The 14,367-nt window shown below is 42.4% G+C and overlaps 1 protein-coding gene across 1 annotated transcript in view; it reads right to left on the bottom strand.

The window, feature by feature from the left end:
- Positions 1–14,367, bottom strand: part of FAM13A (family with sequence similarity 13 member A) — a gene marked incomplete at its 5' end in the record, with an annotated part of 135,047 nt that overhangs the window by 46,437 nt on the left and 74,243 nt on the right. The window contains one exon of the mRNA XM_082314773.1: positions 4,050–4,091. Coding sequence (XP_082170899.1) covers positions 4,050–4,091 — 42 coding nt within the window. The remainder of the gene's footprint in view (positions 1–4,049; positions 4,092–14,367) is intronic.

The following is a 14,367-nucleotide window of genomic DNA, read 5'->3' as shown; positions in this document are numbered from 1 at the left end:
ATGTCAAATCTAAAGCGTATACGCCAGCACAAAGCACGTCTGTAGATTCCCTGTCTTCTAAAAACTCGTTGCACGCATTGAGTAGAAGCGTGCTTACAGGGAATTGCTGTTGCCAGATGCTGCTTCATTACCTGAAACTGCACACTGTTTCTTAGCACTGATTACTCGGTACAGCAGGCATTCATTGCCTTATTACAGAATTATACAAGGACCAGTGCTACACATTTTTTAACAATCAACTACCCTTACCAGAAAGTTTCGTTACAAAAGGTTTTGGAACGTAAATACCCTTCAGGCATGACTCCTTGAAACAATCAATCACCCAGCAAGGCTTTCCTCTTCTTTTAACAGTGGCAGAAATCTCCTTGCCTGGTATTGAGCACAGCTGAGTCAACAAATTGTCTTACCAAGGAGTACAGAGAGGGAGAGGACAACCCTGGTCAGCAGCAGGTGAATGGATTCAAGCCCCAGACCTCATGAACTGGTCAAGCTTACGTCATCCTTGCAATGCCCAACAAAAGAGGGCTCCAGCTATGAAATTTCTAATTTTCTGCCCAAATTTATTCATAGCCTGTTCGTATACATTTTCTCTTGCATCAGCATTGTTACTTAACATAAACAATCCTTCCCCTCTGTTTAAAACCCAGAGGGAATATGTGTACTCTGGTTCACTTCTTATGGTAAATAAGCCTTCCCTGCTCTTTTCTCTATCTTGTAACAGGGTCTGCCGACTTCTTTAATTATCTTCACTAATCTAATACCATTGGAACATGAGTTACTGAAACTGTATGAGGCCTCATCTGACTCTTGTACAAGGGCATCCATGCTTCCTCTAAGTATACTGAAAATACTTCACTTTATATATCCATTGTCATGTGATTACTTCATTGTGCCTATTTTCGTCCCATGCCTCCCTCCACAAACAAGTATGCCCACGTCCTTTTCTTCCCTGGCATTTCCAAATGTGAGGAACTCCTCTTTCATGTAATGGATTTTCATTATTAGTCCTCAGATGTATGACTTTATTACCTATGTTATTATTTTTCATCCTATATCTTATATTTCATGCTTATCTTTATATATATCTATATCTATCTCAATCATCCTATATCATATCTCATGGTCATATATTTTCTCCCAGAGGACACCCCCATCCCATTCACCCCTCCTAAATTTCTGCTATAAACCCAATTCATGGGCATGATTCTATTTTATTATGCCAGTGGCTATTAAAGAAAAGAAGTCCATGACACTTAAGGAGTTCCACTAGCTATCTCCCTCCTCTCCTGCCAGCAATACCTGTGGGTCTCACCCCCTCCCTACCCATCCTTAAGCTCTAGTACTAATGCCCATTTTCTCCATACAGATGGCATAATATAAAGCATTTTGCTGACATCAGACAGATTAGGTATACTCCTTTTCTTCCTCCCTCTGCAAAGTCTCATAAAAAATAATTTGGTTGTACTGCTATCACCTCTCTTGACAAACCTATGTCACGTTTTGCCTCATTTACCACTTACTCTCATGCCATTAATGACTGTTATTCCCCTACAGAGCAGCAGTGGTGATTAATTCTATACTTGGTCATAACTATCCCAATGTCTAAAGAAAAAAAGCCCAAACAAATCCACAACCCTAAATCAGTGCCATTTTAAGAAATAGTGTATTGGTGGTACTCTGACAGTTCTGAGTTAAAGTTAAGACCTCGAGCATTTGCCTTGTTGTTAAAAATAACATCCAGGGAAACATTTCCATTGCTAGCTGACATGGTACAGCACTGAAGAATCAAGTCTCTGGTTTGATCCTACCAAAACTGGTTTACAGAGGGACACAATGCTCCTTCAGTCTGGCAAAAGCCAAGTATTATGCAGTGTTTGGAAACTAAAGAGCTCTTGTTCCCATTTAATTAACTTGTTACATAATTATCTGTATGGAACTACTCCATAAATGCAGCAGCGACCGCTCTGTACGTACACACTGATGATTCACTTGAAGGATTACTTGAATAGTATTTCAAACTACGTAAGTGTGGCTGGTAGCAATACAAATAGATTTGACCATCAGACGGCTAAAGGAGACAGTGTCCCCTTCCTTTTCCATGGTGTGAAACGCAGTTCCTACATATGTCATGCACAGCTCTGCAGCAACAATTAGAACATTCAAAGTCGCACAGAAAAAACTGGCCACCCACTCAAGTCCTCCGTTGTTGAAGCACCGTGAATTGCCCAGCCAGCACCAGCTCTCCTGCCAAATGAACTGTACTTGGCAGCTGACCTCAGGAGTACACATTTTTGATGTGTGATAAATAGCGGCAAGACTTACAAGCTGTTAGCTTTATTTACAAGTAATTGTGTCTCAGCAATGTTACAAAAGATGCAAGCTTGGCATGAAGCCTTATGTTGCAAGGTGTGCTACTCCCTCTCTGCTCCTACTAGCCATTTCTTCACTTTCCAACTACGTGTTTATTCCTGACTGTTCCCTTCCTTTTTGCAAGATATATTCCCACGGAAAGCCACCCCTTCATTCCAATGGACACACTCATTCTTTGTTCCCCATCCTAATATGCCCACATCTCTATTTAAATTTTCCAAACCTGCTTCCTCCCTCTCAGAAGTGTCCTGCTTTGATACCAGTTTCCTCAGGTCCACTCCTTGCTCCTAATCTCAGCGGCAACCCTGACAAGGTCAGCTGAAGAGAATCTCCTTCCTGGATCATTTTTCCATGATCCAGGAAAGCACTTGGAAGGAGAGTTTTAAGCAGTAAGACAGATGGAAATGTAATGAAAGCCTACAATCATCTGAAGGTCACATCTAGCCGAGAGAGAAAGAGGGGGACTATTTTCAATGGAAAGACAGGATGAGGATTTAAACTGGGGAAAACTTGTGACAGGGGAATGTATGCAGCTACAAAATAATCTCCCAAAGGGAAAGGCAGAACCTCCTTGGACAGTCTGAAGCTTCTGAAGCACAGACTAGGCAACATCTTCACAAATACACTGCAGGGAACGATGGTGAATCAACAGGAAGGCCGACAAGGCCATGCAACCAGGCTAGACCAAGAACAGTTCACTGACACATATTTCTGCACAGTTTTAATGAAAGTGTCCATATTAAGAGTACACGTGAAACGCACACTTTTTGTAGTTTACGTTAGAAAAATTCTCTAAGAAAAAACTCAAGCTACAAAGATAAATAGGAATATATGCAAGAGAATTAACAAATTCAAGAGAACACTGTAAGAATTTCAAATATCGCTGCTCTCACAAAAAGCACGACAGGGATTTCTTTTTATTTGTTTAAATTCCGCAGAGATCAAAGAACCCAATTATAATATCTGGCCCTTCCTCCTCTGCAGCCCTTCACTGTTAATTGCCCTGGCTCCTGTTCTTCCACTAAGTATAAATGAAAGCACTGGAATTGAGCCTGCTACTGAAGCAAGCAGAGCAAACTTTCACTGATGTCAACAGAATTAGGCCACTTTTACAAGCAGTGACTTTGCCCTCCAGTTGGCAAAACAAGAAATGCAATTTGTTCAAACGCAGCGCGAGCGCCATTCCCTCCAGGCAGGCACGCTGGGGACCCAGGCACTCTCCTGCTTTTCTGGGCTGCAGCAGAGGAGCAGTTGCTGTATGGGCTGCTGACTCACCATCTGGTTCCTGGTTTCTTTCTGAGCAGCACATGCTGCCAGTTCCTCAAAGCTTGTGGCAAAAATCTCTCCTGTGCCCACAGATTATAAGCTACTCATGACAGGCATCTAAGCTACATGATGAACTGAAGAAAAGAGGAAACGAACGTCCATCTTCTAATTAAGAATTTACAAGACTGGCCTTAAAGCCTGAGCCTCATCTCTAAATAAAAAAAAAAATTGCAACAGAGTTTGTATCTCCAAAGACTCATTCATCCCACTAGCTGAGCAATAATTACAAACTTAACATTAATCTTCAGTTTGATTACAGTCTGTTCAGCATTTCTGGCATCACTCCCCACATTTAATTCCAATAACGAGTCAATCCCGCACAGAAAAATAAATTAAAACAATTGAGTAAATACCTCACATAGAAGGGTGACATAGGCCGCTCGTCTTCTTGGGAGCTAAAAACAAAACATATTTTTTAAAGTTAGTATGCAGCTTTGTCTTGTATTTGCAGTTCAAGATACTCACTCTTAAAAAGCAGAGATAACAAAAGTGAAACAGTTCACCACCTGTTACAGAGGTAACACTCATGTTACTTTGTGTTCTGGTTGTACTCCTGGAAGAAAGGTTTAAGTTACATTCCTTAAATCCTGAGAATCCAACTCATTTCTCAGTGTCCACAAACGTGGTGTAACAGATCTCCTGCTAGACAGCCGGGAGTCACTCTGGCTCTGCAGCCGTGCAAGGACTATTCCCATAGCAACAATAAAGCATTTTGCCAGCAAAACCACCAGAGCCTTTTGCCGTCTGCTGTTCCAGAATTAAACAACCTGCCTATTAAAGCAAAATTTGAGAAAAAAACAAATGACATCTCGAGAGACCAAAGAAACAGCCATGGGTGTATGCATGAGGCTACGAATTCCCCAGTTTTATCGCTCCTGTGGAAAGCCGATTTGGCTATGCTGAAATCTCCCTAGGCTTGAGATCAGGGGCTGCCATCGGCTGGCGTGGAGCTCCCCTGACGAAATGGTGTTTCAGTGGTCAACTGACCTGGCCCAGACGTAACTACCTGGTGTGTGGCTGACCAGTTCCCCGATCCAGCTCATGGTGCCTGTGCTGGCAGAAGGGTAAGAATGAGCTGCTGGGGTGCTGAAGCTTAAAGGTGTGGTGGACTGATGGTTTAAGTCTAAGAATGTGCCGCTGTAAGAAGGGGTTCAAACAAATTTCACCTAGTCATTCCAACCAGATAAATGGTCAGCCTTGCAGGGCATTTAAGCCTTGTAACTCTCTAGAGCAGGACACTCGCCTTCCTCCAAGCATGCAAGAAATGCCACTGAGGTCGATTCGTCCCCAAGGGACTTTTAATTGGGTCTGCTGAAGAGCATAGCAAGTTCGGCAGAAAGGCAAAAAAGACGGGAAGCTGTATAAATTACTTTAAACAAAAGCAGCAAGGATAACATCCCACAGGCGCTGGACACCAAGCACCTCCCTGCTGCTTTCCCGCTGTTCCAGCAGCCTGGGACTGAGCCAGCAGTCACAGCCATTTGCCACAGGTACTCAGCCACAGGTCCCGGGGCACTGCCAGGCTGTGAAGGCATCCCATCGCTTTTGAGCTTGCTCAGAGGATGAGAGAATATGGGAGAACGCTCTAGGTGAGGTGAGCTCAGCTGCAAACGCAAGTCACTTACGGGCTTTGATTGCCCCGACACCCCAACTAACTTCAAGAGGGATCTGCAGTAGATCAAGCTTGAACCATTTTTGAAAAGCCAGCTTGAGTCCATTAATCTCTTGAATTTTGAAGGATTTTATTTATTGGTTTATAAAAGCTTCTCTAAGCACAAAATAAAGGAGAAAGGAACATCTCCGTGGGTTTTGTAGCTAGGAGATCAAATACTCACAGGTGCATTCCACAACTTCCACAGGAGCCAGCAGGAAGCTCCCTCAGCAGAGGAGCTGAAACTGGCCTGCAGCCAGGTAAGCACCCTGCTCTCACACTGAATATAGCCAGAGGCAGATTTCACCGTGGCTCGTTTCGAACACAGCCAATGTTATAACAGATCCACAAATATGAACGCCAAATTCATCTGGGGGGCAAGAGCACAAGGGAAGAGGCAAGATGCAAGGGAGTCGGAAAGGCCAGGAAGGCAGACAGACAGATGAGCAAGCCAGTGTGCCAGAAAAAAAATATCATAGGGGTTTAATTCTGCATCATTTTGACCCCCCCCCTACAGTACGCAGAGATGCACAAAGAGACAACTACAGGCATGTACAGAAAAGACCTTCCAGCACGTGGGAAGCCCAAAATACTGATTCAAGGGTAACACCAAATACCACGGACCGGAAGGAAGAGAAGCTGCTTCCGAAATCAGTGCTGTCTGCCAAAACTCACATCGCCTCTGTAACGCAACAGTGACGGGGCAGTTTTCAGCAGCTCCCCAAGAAGACTGGGAGCACAGCTGCTACTGGAAACTTTGCTGCCACTTCCACCAGCCCGTCTTCAGCAGCTCAAGAAAGTTGCAGTCGGCTGCTGCTGCGGGAGCACTGAACGCCGCTTTCACCCTCCTCCGAGACCCGGCCAGCACACGGAGCAGTGCAAGGCAGGCTGACAGCACCTGCCTGCAGCAAGGTAGGTAATGTGCTGCCTGTGTGTGAACTGAGGCAAACATCACCTGAAGGGTCTTTGCAAGAAACTGCTATGGTGTTGAGACTGCATAGAAAGAGTGGAGGGAAACATGGAAGTGCCCATCATTGCCCTTCCCAGAAGATGACCTGCAACAAAGGCACAGGTAAGGACCTCTGCCAGGTACAGGCTCCCTCCCCTGACAGCATGCAGAGTCTCTCAGCTTGTGTGCATAAGTTCTCTCTTTACCTAGCACTTACAGAATATACTTTTTTTTAAAAAAAGTGCAAAGAAGCTACTTTAAACTCACAAAGCTGCTGGTAAAGTTTTTTGCTATGTTCAGTTCATTACGTTAATGGCTGTACTTGTAATCTCAATGCAGACAAATCCCAGTGGCGGACACAAAACATGAAAAATGTTTCTCGTGTAGAGAAAAGTTCACAGAGTCATCAAGATCTCTGTGTATCAATGCAACTTCAAATAACAACACCAAATGCTGCTTTGTGTGCAAGTGGCAGTTGTCAAAGCTGCACCAAACATGCTTTCTTTTCCATCGTAAAAAACCCTTCCTCATCTCAGGATTTGTAATTAAATTCCAAGCCACAGAAGCACAATGATACTGAAAAAGCTCAAATAACTTTCTTATATTCATACTCCCACTAGTTGCTTTGACAGATCAGACGGAAAAGTAGTATTCAGCAGGGACTCTGAAACCTCTTGCATTTCCTTCCTTTTCTTCCACAACCGCTGCTCCACAAGTTCAAGCAAGTTTTATATCTGTACAAAAAACCATTATCCACTCACACAAAGTAACTGAGGAGAAACAAATATTTTAAGAACAGTAGCTGGGAATGGGGGGGAAGGAAGCTCTACGGAAGTCAGAAACCAAATAACAGTTTCTTTTAAATCATCATGTTTCAAAATTTCACATGGTTGATACTATTTGTAGCTGTGCATAACCTCTCTTATCCAACAGTGCTTTATAGTTTTACACATGCAGCACTGATCAGTAGCTGCATCTGGGATGAACAGCTCCAAGCTAACCGGTATGAAATCTAGACTTTTGAGAAAACCATACAAATCTTTTAACTATAAAAAGATCTCCTGCATCTGAGTAAAGCACATTATTCATTTCCCCCCTAAATCATTAAAAACAACATATCCCAAACATCTTTCCCTAACTTCATGCACCTTAGTCAACTCATCTGTGCAAGCTGGAAGACACGAGTTGTGCAAATTACAAACAGATTTAAACCAGCTATTCCACATAATTCACAATCCCTCAAATTAGATGTGTGACTATCAAGCCCTACTGCCATCGCTTAGCACACAAGGATTCTGTTTTGATTCAAATACTTTACGAAATCATGAATTATTTGTGTTGCAGTTAATAAACTGATGTGCTTATATTATACACACAGGCACAGATTAGTTTAATGAAAGAAATGAAAATTGTGAGAGGTTTTAAACCTGTGTATACCTAATCACGTGGTTTGCGATATAAAAGAGACAGGCAAGCAAGTAAAAATGTACAAGATATGAATCATAAATGATCATCAGTTGCTATTACGCAATAAACAGGCTAGAAATTGGTTTAAAACCTTCCACGCAGGACCCTTCGTCACTATCACTCACACTATGCTGATTAAAAAACAACTGCTTACTTGTTTTTAAAACACCTTGTATGGAAGAGTTTATTAGTATTGCTAGGAAGCCCTTTCTACCATGAATACTTTCAAAAGAAAATGCTAGAAGTCATTAAGATATGTTTAACATTTAACTGTACTGTATTTGGGCAGCATAGTTCCGCTTTGGTCAAAGGGATATACAGCCCTTCCAGAAAGGAAGGAAAGCTTAATACCTGGTACAGTGACCTGGCAAACCGAAGTCAGCTGTCCACAGTATGGAGGGGACAAGTCATTTTGATGTTCATCTCTTACACAGTCTAAATTTTTACCTTGCCCAGCTATGAATTTATCCATTAGGCAAGCAGGTTTAGTGGTAAATTAGGTGTGGGTTTGTTTTTTTTTTTAATGCCCTCAAAGTTTTGTACAGCTTTACACATGCTTTATGGCCAGAAGGCACTGAAGGGATGAAATATCTTTTAAAAAAAAAAAAAAAAAAAAAAATCAGTTATTTATTCAACTATCACTGGTTACCTGGCCAAGCAGGTGAGTGCAAAATACAGAAGTCTCTTCTCAGACATAGCTCCTCTAAGCCAAGGGATTAAACAGAAATTAATTGCTCTTTCATGCAATACTTGGGAGAGCAATTTCTCACACTCCTAAAGGACACCTAAATATCTAATCACTTCCTTCTTGCTAAAAACCAAAACAAATACCAGCCAAACTGAAAAAACTTGTTCTCTTTATTTTACGGGTGAAGAAGGACTATTGTTGTGTTTGTTACCTCCACTGAGCTAACAAAAAAGTTTGTCAGACTGGAAGGAACGCCAGTAGTGCCCACCAGTTAGTTTAGCACATCTTAGGATTTTCAGGCACTTGTATTTTTACAGCATTTACGCAACGTATCCTTTCTGTCTCTAAAGAAGGAAATAGGAAAGCTTGGGTGAAGTCTAACTGTTAAACGACAAATTTCCATTACAGAACCACAGTTACCTTTTTTGTCTCCCCCTTTTGCAACAGGAACATTACAGGCAACCGTTCACCCATCACATTCTCAAATATGCAAACATTTTCCTTCCCCCCCTGCTCTGATGTCTCATCTTGCCCTTCAGAAATAAGGGAGCTGCTGATCCCATGCCAGAGCTGAAGCTGTAAAACACCCATGCAGATGAAGAGTTCCCAATTTATTTACATGCCCGTCCAGCCCTCTCGCTGGCCTGAGCTCTCACCCCAGGTCAGAGGGTGGCTCAGGGCCCTTCCCCCTTGTTTTATTTGCACTTAATTCTCAGCAGTTCTTCTGTCCTGGCCTGCTGGCTCTGGAACCTCCATTGTAAAGCTACTGCTGCTTTCCTACTCCACATCTCTTTTCAAAAGTTAAATGGGACATTTAGTTGATTAAAATATTTTTTTTTTTTTTTTTAAATCATGAAAATGTACTTTGACTCAAGTGTCAACATTTTGCACCAGAGATGAAGGGCCTAGACACTGGCAGGGTCATGCTGCTCAGCCAAGGTCATGTTTTCCTAATGCTTTGCCATAGGCTCTATTTGTTCTGACCTCAAAAGTTAGATAAAGAAATGGCTCACTTTCTATTCCACCACAGATATTCTGGACTTCAAAAGAAATTATTTTTTTAGTGAGAATACTTCCTTCAGGCAATGAGATAGCTGCTTCTAATTTTAATGCAATCAAACAAAAAGGCATTGAAAATTCAGTGGCGTCAAATTACTAATGATATCAAAAGTTAATGCAGCTTTTGGGGGGGGAGGAGAAGGAAGGCTAAGCTTGGGTGACTTGTTAAGACTTCAAAGTTATCTCCCTCTTGTTTTCTTCTCACCATTTAGAACCACTGTGGCACCTTGGATTAACAGACATGCCATTTTTGCAATTGCAGAGGATTTCAACAATACTGTTGATTTACTTATTCTGACATTCCACATTAACAACACTAAAAACAGCTTCAAGGAAGCCTCAATTTTGAGGCCATAGTAGTGCTTTTTGCTGGATGCCTTGTCTTACTCACAAATTTTTCAGCACTTCTTTTTTTTCCCCCAAGTCATTTCCCCATAAAAGTTATTTCAAGCTTGCGACAAATGCAGGATTGAAACTGCTCATGAAAATTTATTACGTACTCGTTTTCTCAATGGAGTGATTTACTCATAGTTTGTGCTTCACAGCAGTAGGTAAAAGGTAATGTTTTTGCAAATGAGAAATGGCAGGCAATAGAAGCTTCTTCCTTCAAATAAAGCCTTCAAAATAAATTTCCTTCAAATAAATATTGAGGTATGTTATGCAAAAGAAGAAAGAATAATACCATCCTTGATGCAAGAGTAACCATAAATTTAATCTAATGTGATAACACTATGGTGATACAATGGTCATCATTAGAAGTCAGCACTTACCATCAATTGTTGTGCAATGCCACCCTTGCTCTACACGCTGGATCCGAGGGGGCGGGAGGAGGAACGCGCTATATAGTAACTATCTAAGAAACAAATATTTAACAGCTATTTCTCCGTGCAAGTTACTTCCACGCAAACATCTGCATTCTCCCTGAAGAGTAACTTTTATAGTCAAAACCATAACACTTTGTTTCAGATATTTATCTCCAGTCTTCACAACAGTTAATTTATACCTAACCATGCTTACCACTTAAAAAAAGTTAAGCTCATGCTTAAGTACCTGTGTAAGCTACTCGCCAAATGAGCCACATGTCAAAACACTAGGTGGACAACCCGGCTTCTTTATTCTGAACTCAAATACTCTGCAAAATATCTCCAATAACTTGGGCGGGGGTGGATTGGTATTGGTTTAAATATTAATCTCCAAGGGATCCTGCCGTCTTCCCCAAAGCTGTTTCTTCAGCATTGTTTTTCCTAAACATCTCTCAAATAAGTTATGTCTTAAGCCTGCGAGATCACAGTGTCCATCAATGTAACTGTGGGGCCACAGAAAGGGGGAGAGTTTCCTATTGGCCTTCCAAGAGCATGAGCTTCAGTCTCCTGTTTTAGCTGGCATTCAAAATACCAGTATTACTATTTCATAGAGACGAGCTGAAGTGAATATGAAGGATCACTCTGTCACACACCTGAGGAGCACATACTATTTCTTGTTCTATTTTCCGCAGCCAAGATTAAGGCACGAGTACCTAAGCCTAGAGTAGGAGCCTTTTAATTCTAGGAAACATTAACATACAGCACAGCCATACACAACGAGAATATACTGTGTTATCCACAGGTGTAAGTGTGCAGGCTGTGCGTGAGGGGCACAGAGACTGAGGCACCAAAGCCTTTATGCACACCTCCTCCCACTTCAAAGGAACATCAGGGAAGTACAAGCTATCCCATGGCAAGCTGAAATGAACAGAACCTCTTGCTGATTAAATGCCACTGTGAGTGAGAGGCTGATTTTCCATTTATATTAACATACCTGAATCTACTGGAACTCTTGACAGCATAATTTTGTGTAATTATTTTCTACTCACTATCCTCCTGGATTGCAAATATGTTTATCTTTTATAAAATGACGTCAATGTTAAACAGCTTGCTTTTGTTGTTTTACTTCTTAAACTAGTTGGGGCTTATTATGAAAGACAGGGCAGTGTCTTTTCTTGTACTTGCGGTTTGGCAACAGTCCTCACTACGATAAAACTAAAAAATGGGTCAGAAAGAGGCAAAATGAATGTACCAGCCAAAGTCTCACCTCTTCTCAGAATTTAACAGTGTGAAGTTGCATAACGCGCACATACCTGTTGCATTATAATGGTGAAGAACTGTTACTAGGTAACCAGCGATTTCAATTTCAGTATTGTTTGTTAAAAGCCTGCAGGCTTCAAATAAAGATCTATAAAAGCCCAGTTTTTAGGTAAATATTCGTATTTTCTTGCTTAATCCGGTGGACACCCTGGAGACAAACACCGCAGAAAATATCCACACAAATTTCCACTTTTAATCGGAGCCCCCCACCGCCCCCGCCGTGGTCCCCAGGAAGGGCTTCCACAGGCTCCTACACCCATCACGCTACAGCTGCGACAGGACAGGCCACCCAGCTGTGGGTCAAGCGCGAGCCTGGAAGGCCAAAAACTCACACAGCATTTTGAAACAGGCTATGACTATGACTTGAGGAAGATGAGAACCACAGGTTCGAATCTCTCTCCATTCTTCCACTAGGAAAAAAAAACCAAACAACCCAAACCCAAACCAATCAAACAAAAAAAATCAGATACAAGTTCTCCCCACCCTCAGAGAACATACTTCGCTTCACATACATATTCCAGAACATACTTCACTAGGGCTTGTCAAGCACTCCCAGTACCTTGGATAGAATGATAACAAAGTCCAAAGGATCAGCCTTATTTATGATACAAGTTTACAAACGCAAGTGTTCACTAATCTGTTAAAGAGAACACAGCGGTCATTGCAAAAAAAGAAGAAAGTGTGGTGGAATACAAACAGTGTTCTCAGGCTAAAATATGGGGTATTTGTGAAAGACCCAAAGCAAACAAACCAGTAAAGTAACTCAAACAACCCCGATGATGACTGCAAGCGAGACAGTCCATGCAGACAACTGCTACTGTACAGGTTAGAAACCGATCAGTCACACTCCCTACTTCTATCAGATGCACGTTCTAAAAATATTTGTGATGGCTTCACTCTGCCTTGATTTGTTTCAGCAAAGTGCAAAGCGAGAGCGGCCACTGATCACAAACAAGGCCCGAGTGTGTACCTGCCTTTCTTATCTCATACGGAAACTGCCAGATGCAATAGGCAAAGGCGGCCGCCACAGGTTTCAGCTTTGCACAGCTTTTGTTAAATCTGCAATAGACTGAGCTACAATAAATGAATTAAAACATACATTAACAGCATTAGTAATGCTCTAACTAGGAATCTAGGTTATTAAAGCAAGCTGATGCTATTCAGAAAACATGTTAGCCTATTAGCAATAGAAGAGACAATTACTGGTGGATAGGTTGTTGGAAAATCACTAATGCAACCTGTGTGACATTCAGAGGTGCCTTTTACAGTGCTTGGGCGATATAGTACCTATTGTAGTGGAGGGTTCAACACATTCGGCCTTGCACCTCTTCCCATGCAACGAAACATAACCCTGATGTCCCCATTGTCACTCCCTCGCAGCAGGCCACCATATTCCATCATGTGCCATTCCACAGACATCTATATATAGAATAAAATGACACCGTATAGTACATATGACTCTATGCAAGGACAGTATATGATTTTTAGGAAGACAGACTCACAGCTTACAGATACCTTGGTAGATACAATACTTTGCCGCTCTAGTGACAAATGTTATTTAAATGTTACAGCTTCTTAAATAGAGCCTTTCTCCCTCTCCCAAGTTTTACATGCCACCCACACAGAGATGCATTTGTTATCACTTCAGCACGGGAGGGCTCCCGTGGCAGGCGCGGCACGGCCAGCTCGTGGCCCAAAGAGAGCACAGAGCGGGACACCTGCAGGAGATGGGCAGGAGGGAGTTTATCCGCCCAGGAAGGCAACCAAGCGCCATCATTGCTGGCAGCTCATTCCCTTTCTTGAGAGGGGAAGATGGATGCTCTCAGTTTGGGAACTGCCCCAAGCCGCAGCACCTGGAGGTTGCTGCTCGTCTGCTTTAGACCCAGGCCCAGGAATCGTGCCCTGCGAGTTGTCCATGCCCTCAGCTGGAACAGCAGCATCAGCTTGTCCACCTCACAGGAACGACAGGCACAGTGCTACCCGCGCTGGTACTAACCATTACCAGGCATCACCTTTCCTGAAGCTAAAAAAAATGCCCGAAGCTGGCAAGACCCTCTTCCATGGCAAAACTCTACACTAAGAAGGGAGGAGGCAACATTCCAAGGGGAAGAATAGGAAAGTAAAGGTGCAACCTGGAGAATGCTGCTGTGAAGGGATCTGGGAGTCTGTGCTTGTCTGCCCCTAGGTCAAAAGAAAATTAGGTGCTAAAAGTATAGTACACATCCTAAAAATAGATCAAGGAGATAGAAGACAAAATTTTCTGAATTTTTTTTTTTTAACTGCAAAGCTCAAACAATTCTGTACCATGCTCAAGGTTTAATGGGAGTTTGAAGAAAAATCTTCAGTTTTCAAGTGCAGAGCGCACTTCTAACTGATCAAGAGTTAATCCTTGCAACAACAAAACCCCAAAGAGTCTAATTAGAGCTACCCTGTGAAACCTATCTTCCCCTGGGGTGAACAGTCAAGAGCACAATAACAACCACTTGTTCCGACCTCCGCTATGACAGATCCTTGGGAAAACAAGAAGGTTAAAAATATTATGTGATACTGGTCCTTCGAATAGGAAGGATGCACTATGACTACTTCTTTAAGACATTCAAACTGCATTTCTGTTTTTCTACAGTCACCAACATGGAAGCCCACGACTGCGTTACTGCAAAAGAGACTTCCTCTGCATCTATCTGCAGAGGACCCCGCGCTTTATCAACACAATAACAGCTTGGGCAGCAATTTC

This window comes from Platalea leucorodia, assembly GCF_965183815.1.
Source record: "Platalea leucorodia genome assembly, chromosome: 6".
Lineage (NCBI taxonomy): Eukaryota > Metazoa > Chordata > Aves > Pelecaniformes > Threskiornithidae > Platalea > Platalea leucorodia.
This window is presented reverse-complemented; position numbering and strand designations above follow the sequence as displayed.